General features: G+C 40.4%; 1 protein-coding gene across 1 annotated transcript in view; it reads right to left on the reverse strand.

Annotated features, from left to right (window-relative positions):
• slc1a7b (solute carrier family 1 member 7b) overlaps positions 1 to 14,709 on the reverse strand; it is a gene marked incomplete at its 5' end in the record, with an annotated part of 41,395 nt that extends 26,686 nt beyond the window's left edge. Inside the window, 2 exons of the mRNA XM_084066851.1 lie at positions 425 to 504; positions 14,569 to 14,709. Coding sequence (XP_083922977.1) covers positions 425 to 504; positions 14,569 to 14,709 — 221 coding nt within the window. The remainder of the gene's footprint in view (positions 1 to 424; positions 505 to 14,568) is intronic.

Raw genomic sequence — 14,709 nt, forward strand, 5'->3', positions numbered from 1 at the left:
TCCCATAATGCACCAAGAGAGGGCCAATAAGAGCAATATAAAGTTACCCTGTGCTCAAAATGATCATCTGAGCAGCCATCAGCTGGGTGAAGTGGATACTGAATTTCCCCTGCAGGATCAATAAAGGTCTAAAAGGTCTTATTCTGCATTTAACATTTAGCATCTGCTAAATGCCTGAATTGTAAATTGTTAACATGCACTTGGACCAAATGTGGCATGTAGCTTAATGCGTGTAGAATTAAATTTTCTCCAGTACAGCCCGAAAATGGCAAGACCATCAAAGGAATGTCTATTGACCTTAATTGACCGTCGTTTGTAAAAACCTGAGAAATGTAGGCTACATCAGTCAGCATACTTTTTGCATTTAAGCCCCCATCAATGTGCTAGAAAGTGCTGTCATGCCTTCTGAAGCGGAGGACAGTACCTGGACACGACCAAGGGTAGGATCAACATCTTCAACATCCTCATGAGCAACTCTCCAGGGAACTGGAAATACTTCACTTCCTGCAGAGTGAGGAGAAAAATAATCTGTGAGATATGACTGCAGAGATGGGACGGGCAGCTAGACAGTGAAGTACATTTAACTTTTTGTATCTGGACTTTACTTGAGTATTTACTTGAGATACTGTGTATACCGATTTGCATAATGTTTGTACAAAATATGTAGGAGTAATATTTTTTTTTAAAGTTTGCAAAAAATCTGCCTCCTGGTGGCGCTATAACAGGCCAAAGGTGGAAAATGTGGGGCAGAGGTTCTGCTCTGTTACCCAGCGAGTGTGAGTGCAGTGGCGTCGTTAGGGGTGGGCTTCGGTGGCTATAGCCACCAATGTTTTATCCAAAGCCACCAATAAAAATAATTAAAAAAAAATAATTAAAAGTTTTTTTTTTTTTTTTAAATTATATATCTATCACCCTAACCTAACCCTACACCTAACCCTAAAACCGAAATAAAGTAACAAAAAACGGGGAAAAAAGCACCCGAATCCGCGAAATCCACGGAAAAAAACGCGCGCGCGTGCATGTGCCCGTTGCCTGCGGGGCTAAGCCCCCGACCTAGTAGAGACCTAGCGACGCGTCTGTGTGAGTGGACAGTTTTAGGTCGATTGGGCCAACCGTGCTGAAGATTAGATGTTCACAGACGGGCGGACACACGGACGGACACACGAACGGACTGGGGTCAAATAGGGAAAAGAAGATCTACAAGCTCACAACGCGTCACATCACGACGTGTTGAGAGCTTATGCTTAATGATCAAAGTTTTAATAAATTCTACAATAGTTAGTCAAACGAACTATCCGGAAAACCGGCACTTTGTTGTCACTGCCCACCAGTTGCTCAAAGGCCCTGAAGATAACAAAGGAACGGACGAAAATGCGGATTCTCCCATAACTGTGTGACCGTACCAATATTGGACAGAAATTACTTCCTTCACAGGTGTTACCAATGATACTAATGAAGGCTCTGTTCCATACTGGTCAAACACAGTCAGGGTGCTGATATTGTTTATGTTGGCTGACTGGAAACACTCCAGTGGGTCTAAAAGTGTGGTCCAGTACCCCTCATAGTTCCTTGAGGGGGGTTCCAAATGGCCCCTTACGGGGCTCCTTGAAATTAAAAAGTTTTAGAACCACTGTGCTACACTAAATGAAGCCTTAATTAGTATAATTGGTAACACCTGTGAAGGAAGTAAGACAGGGGCCAATTTCTGTCCAATTCGCCTGTGTCTGATTCTGGGGCGTATGTATCTGCGGGCGGCCGGGCGCCATATTGGGAAGGGAGAGTTCATAAGAGGCAGCTTGGGACTTAGACAGTGGTTAGTTTGTGTGCAGCTTGGGATGAGATTGGTCCAGGGACTCAGGGAGCACATTGAGCATGCACACACACACACACGCACGCACGGACACACACACACACACACACACACACATACACATACACATACACATACACATACACATACACATACACATACACACACACACACACACACACACCATGTGACAGGATATCATTTTGGGGATTAGCTGCTTAAATAATACCCCCCCCCCCTATGATACAGATGTGTGATGATGTAGATGTGATGTAGGCCTGAGAGTGATATACTGTATGTTGATTACATGGTTTGTATTTTTCTAGTGAGTTTTCCAGTTTACAAACAATGGCAACATAGTTGATATGCAAAAGCAAACAGTCAGCACATGCAACAAGGAATAGTGTACTTAGCTGTGTGACTCATTACAAAAGCTTTGGAATCACTTTGCTGCTAAACTAATCACAAAAAGAAAAATGGAAAAAATATGTTCTTTCTTTTAGGAAATCTCTTAGTTATAAAGCAATTTTACATTTATGGATGACTCTTTTATAAAGATCACATTTCCTCTCGAAGACAAGCCAACAAACCATTGACTAGTCCCTGTCTAAATATACCCCTCGATCTGATTATTTATTACTAACATGTTATTGTTAGTCCGTATTCCGTAAGCCTGTTGTTGGGATGAGTGGCCTATATAGCAGCAAAGTAAAGGTACCTGTCTTAACTGACACCAGACTAAGACCCATTTGGACTGGCCTGGTGTCATGGCTCTTCGGGCAGTAAATTATTGGAATTCTTTCACGCTGTTGAAGTGTGTGTGTGTGTGTGTGTGTGTGTGTGTGTGTGTGTGTGTGTGTGTGTGTGTGTGTGTGTGTGTGTGTGTGTGTGTGTGTGTGTGTGTGTGTGTGTGTGTGTGTGTGTGTGTGTGTGTGTGTGTCTCTATCTGTCTGTCTGTCTGTCTGTCTAGTGTCGCAATCCGCTGGACCGATCAGTACCATAACTTTTGTGCATGCCCCCAGTTGGCCACTCGCCAAATATATTTCTATTCCGTGAATGACAACTATTTTATTTAATTATTTTTGTGCATGCACCTCACACCTTCCCTCTGGAGTACAATAGGAGGGAGGATGATGTGTTGCCACATACAGAGGTGCTTCTATCGACTATACATACAGCTCTGTAGTTGGTGGTGACGTCATTGACTCTTTTCTATGCCCTCACGCATAGTAAGGTCCTCCTCCCAGCAGGAGCCAACAAGCGGTGCATCTGGAATACCGAGGCAGTCTTTGTATGAAGATGGATCTTCTAACGTACAGTAAATACATTATAAATTAACCACTTTGTTTCTGCCATTTCTTGCAACAGGTGGGTTTTATGTATGTTCAATCAGAGAGTGATTACAGAGGCTCGTTCTGACCATAGACTGTGTTCTGACCTCTCTGTCTATTTCCTTTCAAGTCAACTCAAGGTCGAGGGAATTCACCATAGGAGTCAATGGCCACTTATCAGTTCCAGAGCTCAGAACTGTAATTATCATCTGACCCCATGGCTGTTGAGAGCCATTTCATCTCTCAATAGAACACGAACAACAGAATTGTTGGTGACCAAGAATGTATTTGTTCATGGGGTAATTATTCTGTCAAATCAATACAATTATTTTCCAGACAATGGAGCACTGAATACTATGCTGTTATGAAAAGAGCAAACAGAGACTGAAATTAAAGATGTTAAAACATTTTAGCATCCCAATTTTGGCATTCACCGGACACTCTTATCAAGAACGACTAACTGAGTTTATGTGACTCATCTTTAATTTGTTTTCCATGTCCTTTATTGTGCTTTATCCTCAAAATGTTTTAACCAGTATGTTTGTTTGTTTGTGGTTATTACTTTCTAATAAATCAAATCAAGTCAAATAAAACATTTTAGGCCCAGATACAGTACATGCATTTAATCAGAACCTTGCACTTTCTGCTGTTTTATCTGCACTGAAAAAAAGAGTCCATCCAATCTTTGGTTTTTATTGATGCATGTCTTGTTGTCCTATTCTTCATTACTCTGCCATCATTAAGTCCATCCTCTCAACATCCATCAACATCTGGTTCACTGCCTCTACTGTCAAGGACGGGTCATTCGGTCAGCCGAGAGGGTCATCGGTCACAACCTGCCGTCTCTTCAAGACGTGTACTGCTCCAGGAGGACCATCTCTGACCCCATCTGGTAGGAAATACCGGCTATCATGTCCTCTACGGGCTCTACCTCATGCCACTTGAACAGCTTTCTCTCTAAAACAAACCCCCTGCCCCCACTGATGACCCCCCCCCCCCCCCCACACCACACACACACACACACACACACACACACACACACACACACACACACACACACACACACACACACACACACACACACACACACACACACACACACACACACACACACACACACACACATACAAGTGCTACATGCTACCTGATACACTCTAGTCTGTACACACAATACAAGTGTGCAATATTTGTTTTAATTTCTCCATTAGCTTCTATATTATTTACTGCATAAGTAATTAGTTCCAATCTTCATCATTATGTTTACAATTATATTTTTGAGAATGTAATCTACTGTGTAAATATTGCTTTAAATTGATGTTATTCAGTTAATGCACCAACCTCACAGAGACAAATTATTGTAGTATGTACAAGTCTACACGACAATGGCTCAGGTGTGGTGTAAGGCTCAGGAGGTAGAGTGGGAATTAAAAGGTTCCCATTTCAATCCCCAGCTACCCATGGGTCAGAGTTGAAGTGTTCTTGAGCAAGACACTGAACCTGGATAAAGGCGCTCTATAAATGAACCACTTGCCATTCATTTTATTTACCAATCTATATTATAATTCAGGGAATCTGTGTGTGTGTGTGTGTGTGTGTGTGTGTGTGTGTGTGTGTGTGTGTGTGTGTGTGTGTGTGTGTGTGTGTGTGTGTGTGTGTGTGTGTGTGTGTGTGTGTGTGTGTGTGTGTGTGTGTGTGTGTGTGTGTGTGTGTGTGTCACCCCAAATTTGTCCCTGGCATAATTGGGACAATGTCTGATCGTTCTGACTCAAACTTGGCGTGTGTGTCTTATATAACACTGAGGTGCGCAAAGCTGAATGGCAATTCGGATTGACCAACGGATATCTGTATTTGTCGGCCCACCACGGGTCTGAGAAAGGGACAGAAATTCTGTGTGTTCGGGACATTGTATGCATTGGCTTCCCTGATTGGTCAACCCAAACGGTCGGCTTAACTGATTGGCCGTATAACGTTTGCGCCCATAGCGAGTATAAATGGAACAACGACATCTTTCATGACATGCATGGCCCCAAATAGGCTGGCGCCGTCCTATACAAATAATTATGATTCTGATGCGATTCTGTCTCATAGTCAAATAATCAGAGAATCAGCAGCTATCCACACTTAAACATTAATGTGTTTTTGTTTCGTTTTTTATTTATATACTAGTATGTATGCGTGGCAGAGTATTGTAATCACTTGTAATCACTTGTGTGTGTGTGTGTGTGTGTGTGTGTGTGTGTGTGTGTGTGTGTGTGTGTGTGTGTGTGTGTGTATACACAATACAGTATATATGAAATATGTTCACGCAATACTGTAGGGGTTGTACTGCATGGGAAGAACTGATGAGTTGCGGCGGATTATAAAGACAAGAAAGCATTTTACAACACAGAGTTAAGTACCCTCGAGGTACTGGTTTACAAAGAGACGAGAGTAGGCGCTCCAATGATTGAAGCTGTACAAGGTACAAAAAGGATGATTAAATACAAGATTGGGAGTGTGAGGAGAAATGACAGAGGAACATGGATTGAGAGGAAACAGAGTGAGGCTGGTACATACAGTAATGACAGCTAAAGAGCTTTTCTGTACGGCATTAAGCATAGAGAGCTTAGTTTGCTCTATAAGAGCAGGATCCCATTTTAGAGAATGCTTGTGTGAGTGTTTCTCTGTGTGCATGTATGTCAAAGGGGGTAAGTGCAGCTGTTGTCAAAGGACAAGTAAGCAGGGCAAGCAGAGTTTGACAGTTTTTTTGCAGCCAAGTGTGATGTGACCCAGAGAGCCAGAATCCCATTGAATGAGTTGTGTTGAGTTATGTTGAAACACTGAATTCTGTCACTGGGACTAACTCACTGTTCTAACTTTCTTAACCCATTGTTGACATCTGATTCCAGTGCACTGTTTACAGCTTCATAATGCATGCGTAACTCAGATGTGGCATACTGTACTGCTAGGACCATGTGAAAAGAAAAGTAAATGAATCAAAACAGTACTATTGGCTACTTCTGGATCTGCCCAGTCCATCAAGGTTTTTACATTACTTAAACCCCACTTATTCTCCCTGGCTTTTAATCGCATTTGAGCCTTTCTAATTTATTTTAACGTTGTATACGGTTTGTTTTGTGTGTACTTGTAATGAAGGTGCGCACTTGTGTACATGTACAGCAGGGGTATTCAACTCGATTAGGCAGGGGCCCACAATTGTAAAATGAAGTCAGGGGCTACAAGACTGTTACAACAAAAATTAACAAAATGTTCATGGTTAACCGTTTGACCGTTTGTTGTGTGCTATACTGCCCTACAAAGCCAAAGTGCATTAACTACGTTTTTGGACACACAGACTTATTTGCGTATCCCAAAGGTCAAATTAGCCTTCGTGATTTTGGGGGATATACAATTAGTGTAATTTCACTTATTTGCCGATACCTCATTTGGCTGACGCTGACCAGTTGAAACACTTTTAAACCCATTTATCAGTAAAATACATTTCGTTGTTACTGCACTTAGGCTTTGTAGGGCAGTATAGGTCCAATAGGACACAACAATGGACATATGATCCATTATGGTAACTTATTAGGTCCTGCTTCATAATGCATTCATGCATTTTGATGTTTAATAGGATAATGTATTTGGCAGTCCTTTATAGTGCACAGGCTTTGAACACAAGAAAATAGGAAGTAGATATTTCAGTATGTTCTATGCACGGGTCCCTGGCATGGAAGCATCTTTGTGGGAAAAATATTGGAGGCAGACTGGCAAGGTGAAGTGTTTTTGTAAGATTTTTGCATTTTGGTTATGTCTGAGCAATTTAGGAGGAGATCTCTGATGGATAAACCAAAGAATAGGACCCGCACACTGCATCTTGAATCTTGAAAGAAAATGTAGCTCTCAAGATTCAGACGGTGTGCGGGTCCTATTCTTTGGTTTAACCATCAGAGATCTCCTCCTAAATTGAGCTTTTTTGACTTACGCACCCGTCGCCAATCCTTGAGGTGTGTTTTTTGATGTTTTTCATGAAAGTTGAGAGCGCTACCAACTTTCAGCCCAGAACACTATTTAGGTCAGGATGAAAGAAACGTACTGTGCAAAAGTGGATGAAGATGGAAGATGGAAGACGGTCAAAATCCACTCAAAACTAAAACATACCAGCATGGCTGCAGATGGAGAATTCTTTCTTTGTAATCAAGGTTCAAGGTTCAAGGTTGTACTTTATTGTTACATCTTGTGTACACTGTACTGTGTACAGTTACATAAGAGTAACATTTATTTTGGTTTGGCTTCCATCAGACAATGCAGCAGCATAGGTAATAAATAACAACAACAACATCATAATGATAGAAATTGTAAAAAGATTTAAAGAAAAGAAAGAGAGTGCAAAAAAGAGCAAAAAGATAATAAAAAGAGCATCATCAAATGTACATGTGCATTAAAGAAAACTTCACAGTATATTCTATATACAGGAGCAGATTAGGTACAGTAGGTGCAGTTCAAGCATAATAGTGCAATGGACAACATCCTCTAAAAATACAGTAGCTACAAATGGATGGAGATGGCATGTGATGGATGGACTGCACTCAAATCTCATCTGTTGCTCTTTTATGTTGATGTGACACTTTTTTTTACACAAATCTTCTCTTCTGGGGGTCCCTGCCACAACACATTTCAGATGGGGGTCCAAATATATATATACATTTTGGGGTCCTTGGCATGAAAAAGTTTGCGAAATACAATTTTAGAAGGCATTTGTAGAATCGGCCATAGTGGGTTAAAGTGGTTTAAACCACAGTGCAAATCTAATACGCCAGACACACATGCACACACTCATGCGTGCACGCATGCACCAGCGCAATGCACTGCATTGAAAGCAAAGCCGTATGATGAAGGCCCAAAACATACCAATGACTAATTCAGAGGCTTAATACAACCCGTCGACCTTTACAACCAGATAATAATTAATAACTAGCAAAATTGGTGCAGACACACACCTGATGCATTTTGCCCTTTGTGTTTTCCATGCACCATAGATAATCAAAATAAGGCCCATAATGTCTTAAAATAACTGTGATTAGACATGTAGCTTACTGGGCTTTTGCTCGTGCACAATGCTCTGCCTGAGGAGATCAGGCTCGTTGAGTCTTGTTATACATTTCTTCTTAAAGGGATAGTTCACCCCAAAAAAATATTTTTTTCTTTCAATTAGTCACCCTGTGGAGACTTGAATTGGATATTTTTCAGTTTTTGTCGCATTCCTAAGCCAATAATTTGATGATCAGCGGACCGGTAGGCAGCGGTACCGGTAGGAGACACAAAGGAGACTGTGTCCCCTACCGGAACAGCTGCCGGTCTTCAAATTATTATGCGACAAAAACAAAAAGGAAATATAGCTGCAAGCAGCGATAATACGGGGCCAGTGAATGGAGAGAGAGAGAGAGAGAGAGAGATGGAAACAATAGATTGATGAGAGAGAGAGATGGAAACAGAATGGTTTGATTGGACATCTCAACCTATTGCCATTAACAGGATTCGAACTCTCAACCTTCAGACTAATAGGCTGCAACACTACCTATAGTGCTATAGCTTTGTCCAGGCTGATATTGTCTGTTGAAGATAATAAACTCTTGCCTTCTTTCATGAACCAAGCCCCTGTTTCACTAACACACTCAGATCACTCGTTCACAAACCATTTGCCAATGAAGAAATTGTACATCTCCTCAGAACCAAAGCTAGTGAAAGTAGCCGATCTACAAGCTCACAAACCATGAAAAGTTGTGAGATTGTAGATCAGCTATTTTCAGAATGAAGTATGTCATACATTGAAAAAAACATACTCTCAAATAAGCATTTCAGGTTATCTTTACCATTTGCACATGTATTCATTGATACAGTCATGTTGTTTGTAATTCAACTTAAATTGAGTCTGCATCAAGTGAGGCTTGAACTGGCGACCTTGCGATTGTGAGGCATTCATTTAAGGGAGACGCCATTGGACCAACAGACAAGTATCTGTGAAAAAGGAGATCACACAGATGATACAGTTTCACGCAAATAGCTGAAAAATCCTGGGTTTAAGTGTTTTTCAAACTGCTCAAAATTGCGGACAATCTAAGGGCGGAGCTTACTGGTCAAAGCGATAGATGTGTTCCTCATGAGTCAAGGCACAAGTGTAAGCAAGTTTCACGACTTTCGGCCAAACGAGGCATGACTTTTGCCTGTTTAAAGTTTGCATTCTCAAAAAATTGCTATAGCGCCCCCCTTTGGCCAATCGGAGTGAGATTGGTTTCATTGATATTTGGAATGACTCTCTACATCACTGCAACGTTTCAAAGAAATGTGAGTCTTGCATGTATGTGTTAGGGGCAGATGAATAATTTTCATAAAACTGCAATAGTTAAAATCTATTTCCTCCTGGGATTTTTGAGCAATCTGCACGAAACATTTTACACATGAAATAAGGACCTTTGCCGACAAAACAAAAGCGGCGGATTTTCCATAAGTGAAAAAATGCAGAAGTTAGGAGCCAATGACTGTTTTTCATATAATTCAAAATGGTGGGCGATCTAAAGGTCAGAGGTCAAAAATCAGACAACGAAAGTTGTCGGGCATGAAGAGACGCATGTGTGTATCGAAGTTTCATGGTTGTAGCTCAAACAGGGCATGAATTGTACCTGTTCAAAGTTGGCACTTTCAATTGAGTGCTATAGCGCCACCCTTTGACGAATGAGTGTGAGAATTATTTCTTGGTAGTTTTTCATGAGCATCTACCATATGGCCGAGTTTCGTAAAAAGCGTAAGCACGGTTAAGCCAGAACTGGCAAAAACAAGTATTTTTCAAACTGCTCAAAATTGCGGAAAATCTAAGGGCGGAGCTTAATGGTCAAATCGATACGTGTGTTCCTCATGAGTCAAGGCACATGTGTAAGCAAGTTTCACGACTTTCGGCCAAACGAGGCATGACTTATGCCTGTTTAAAGTCTGTATTTTCAAAAAATTGCTATAGCGCCCCCCTTTGGCCAATTGGAGTAAGATTGGTTTCAGTGATATTTGGAATGACCCTGTACATTTCTGCAAAGTTTCAAAGAAATGTGAGTCTGCATGTATGTTTTAGGCGCAGATGAATAATTTTCATAAAACTGCAATAGTTAAAATCTATGGAATCCTGGGATTTTGGAGCAATCTGCACGAAACGTTTAACACTTGAACTTTGGACCTCTGCCGACAAAAAATAGGGAGCGGATTTTCCATAAGTGAAAAAATGCAGAAGTTAGGAGCCAATGACTGTTTTTCATATAATTCAAAATGGTGGGAGATCTAAAGGTCAGAGGTCAAAAGTCAGTGAAAGTTGTTCAGCATGAGGAGACGCATATGTGTATCCAAGTTTCATGGCTGTAGGTCAAACAGGGCATGAGTTGTACCTGGTCAAAGTTGGCATTTTCAATTGAGTGCTATAGCACCACCTTTGGACGAAAGATTGTGAGAATTATTTTTTGATCGTTTTTCATGACCATCTACCATATGGCCGAGTTTCGTAAAAAGCGACAGCGCGGTTCAGCCAGAACTGCGAAAAGTGGCAGAAGAAGAAGAAGAAGAAGAAGAAGTGACAGAATACTGCCAATAACAAAACAGGTCCAGAGCTGAGCTCTGGCCCCGTAATTCCACAAGGGAGCTGCCTTGGGCCTTTGTTATTCACCATATTTACAAATGACATCCCATTGGTCTTAGACTGGGCCAATATAGCCATGTATTCTGGCGACACGTACCACTTTGCAAATGTCTTCTACTAATGTGGAAGACCTGTCTGTAGGTCTTAGGAACTACAACACATATCATGAGTGGGTGGTGAACAATAAGATGGTCCTGAACATCTCAAAGACAAAATCCATTGTCTTTGGTTCACAGTATGTTAAAGTCAAACCCCAAACTCAATTTGTCTTTAAGTGATTTAGGAATTGAGCAGGTAGATGAAACAAAACTACTTGGTGTTACATTAGACATTCATCGAACATGGTCTACTCACATTGAAAACATAACTAAGAAAATGGGAGAGGGTTTGTCCATGATCATGAGATGTGCTGAGTTTTTAACACCAACATCTGCTGTCCAGGTTATCCAGGCACTATTATCCAGTTATCCCATCTTGGCTAATGTCCGGCTGTGTTGCCCGGTGCAACTAAAAGGGACCTGCGTAAATTACAAATAGCCCATAATAAGGCAGCTTGTCTTGCTCTTAAGCGCAATACTAGATCCAATACACTATTAATTCATCAGAATCTGTCATGGCTTTTGGTGGAGCATTCAGTAGATGCCAGTCTGGCTGTATTTATTAGGAATATGTGTTTAAAGAAAAAAACGAAATGCTTATATAAGGATATTCAGTATACCAGTAATAGACACAGAATTAACACCAGACTGTAGTGATGGGTCGATTTATAGTGCCTAAGCCAAGAACAAATGAAGAATACAGAATACAGTCTTGTAGGCCTACAGGGCAATGACTTTTTGGAACTCTCTACCAGTATGTATACATTGGTGGTAAAAGGCATTTAAATCTGGAGGAATAAGTGTAATTCTGTTTAATTCACTATCTTGTATATTGTGTGTATAAACTAACCGTGTTTTTATGCTGTAGTGTAAAGTATTATATATTTGTTAACTTGCTTTTGCTTTTTGTATGTTTGTATATTGTTCTGTGTGGACCTTTTTCTCCCTGGGAAGTAGACTAATACTTACATAATAATAACATACTAACAGTTCAGTTTAATGTGAAATCTGATATTTGGAAATCGATGAGATTTTTTCTAAATTATACAAGCAAGAGAAAAATGAAAAATAAAGCTTACATTTTAATTGGTTGTGGGGGGCGGTAAGGAACCTGGATATTGCACTGGTCTAGTATGTATGGTTCTTTTAGTTATGGGGTCACAAATGTCATGTTTAGGGCCATCAAATTCCTACTAGTCCTGGTCTGTACTGTCTCCTTTGCTTTCCAGTATTGTGAACAGATTAGCTCTTAAAAGTACTAGACAATGGATATTATGTCAATGGGTAAGCGAGTGTCACTGGGTTTGCACTTTGTGGCATGACTTTACAAAACTCATGTTACACTTTAATGAACCACACCACACAATATCATTTTCATACATTTCACACATTAACTCTAAAGATTATTCAACAAGTAATAGCGTTACATTTTCCTATGTGGAGTAGAAACTCTAAAACCTGCAGTGCAGCGAAATCTGCATTCTGTTTCTTCACTGTACTGGAGGTCAGTGGGTTTGGGTGAATAGAGACAGATAAACAGCCCCTATACTGCTCAATGAACAAGTTCAATGATTCAAGAAGATGTTGAAAGTTTGTATAAAAATGCAACTATATGGGCTGAGTACATGATGCCACTTTAAGTTGAAAATCCTCAGTGTTAAATTAACCATTTCCATTTAGTCTCAGAGTTACAGACCCATAAAGGTGCATTTGGTTCCTAACAATCAATTATTTAACTGGGGACCCCTTGGAACCTCCTCAAAGACTCCTGATTGGCAACCAGTGATCTAGCTTGTGTTATAATGAATAATATATATGAAGATATAATTCCTCAATAATGCTCATAATAAGATGGCACCATTTCAGTCTACTCAATCTGTGTCTCATTGGCAGACTATGGACAGTTGGGAAGCCTACCAATGACACCTTCAATGGGAATTCTAAGCTAATAGAAACTACAGCCTTTCGCCTCCGGGAAAGGTCATGCTGAAATAGAAGCCATTGTTTTTGCGTTCATAAAAAAATTATAAAACATTTTGAAATGACCAAACCTGCCTACCGAGACACAGACTGAATAGACATAAATAGTGCCATGCCATCTATAATGAGCGTTAGTGAGGACCGATTATATGAAGATAGGTTGAAAATGGGTGAAGTTGTCCTCTAAGCCGTAGTTTACATTGAAACCTTCCTAGATTGTTGAGGCGTTAACCTTGGACATGAAGTTTAAGTTGTTATCTCTGCACGGTTCACCTCAGTCCAGGCAGATGCTGTGGGCTGTCAGTCTTTCAATATAAATTCTGTGAGGAATGATCATAATTTCGCTGTGAAGGATCGATTCATCTATTCATTCTAACACACACACACCCTAGTGACCCTACAGAGAAACTTTTAACATGACAGACTGCAGGCACTCTTGGCAAATGTACAATTACAGCAAGCATTTGTGTGATTGGATCCCTCACTGTGCTTGCTTGACAAGCCATGCTTGACAATAGAGCTAGCTTTATTCTAACAGGGGGACTAAACAAAGGAAAACGCCCAATCAGATTGATCTGTTTCAGCAGAAAAAAAGAAAAGAGAAAGCCTCCATGCAGACTTTTTGAAATTCATAAACTAATACTTGTCCTGGATGCTTATACAGTATACTATTATGTTGTTACTTTCAGAATGGCTGTAGCTATATAAACTACATATATTTAGAAGCCTTTTCCTTATTCCATGCAGTGAAAAACTAATGGTCTCTGTTTGACAGAATCCATTCACAAGATTGCTCTGGCTACAGGGGTAGAATCTTGAGGAAGAATGTAGGACTGATACTGTAGCTACTGTATTGTTTTGGTAAAGCCTGTCTTGTTATGGTTCAGTTTGTCCTTGTAGCAGCTAGAGTATAACTATGGTCTGATCCAAACTGAATATGTGCTTTTTTAAATGGATTCATTTCGTTAACCGTCCATGAACTATAGTATTAGTAGTCACGTGGAGTATTCATGGCTGTCAATGATTGATTTTCATTTGATCAGACATTATTTTAAAAAGAAAAACCCATGGTGTACTTGCTTCCTTAAATTAAACAATCCTTAAATTGTTGTGCCCTCCATATTTTTTTGGGGAAAAACAACAAATATCTGGCATTGTTTCTACACTTGTACTTGGATGACCTCAATTGAAGGACCACAGCATCGGCCTTATTACATAGATTATTGTCCCAGTAACTTAGATGAATAACTGAGTCAGTGTTGGCTAAACAGCGATTGTAAATCAGTCTGTTCTCCAGAGACTATTTTCAGCTAGACTTTTATTTTTTGGAGGGAATATTTTATTTTGTTTCAGCTATACTTTTCAATTAAATCTTCAAATGTAAGCACCACTGTGAACAGTTAGGAAATCTGCCTGACAATAATATACACTTTTAGATTTCATGCCCTTTTAAAACTATTTACTGTATGTGTATATGACAAACGTTATCTTTTATTTTATATTTCAGTCTTCCAGTAGCCTACAACATCATAATTATAAAGGATGAGGAAGGGGCCTAATGCCAGGGATACAGGGAACCTGTTAGCAGGCCCTGCACTCCACAGGTGTTTGGGATGGGCAAACATTGCCTACACACCAATCCCAACCCTAAACAGTCACCTGCTTCAAAGTGGATAACACGTTTAAGGGACTGACCTGTTCTGTTAGCCGCTTTGTCCTCAAGTAGAAGCCCAGAAGACACCCTATGACCACAGCCAGCACCGACAAGATAAGGAGTCCATTCTGTTTACAAACATTCTTCACCCTTGCCCACACTGCGTCCAAAGCCTCAACCAT

Source organism: Gymnoscopelus microlampas (assembly GCF_963454915.1).
Source record: "Gymnoscopelus microlampas genome assembly, chromosome: 9".
In the NCBI taxonomy this organism is placed as follows: Eukaryota; Metazoa; Chordata; class Actinopteri; order Myctophiformes; family Myctophidae; genus Gymnoscopelus; species Gymnoscopelus microlampas.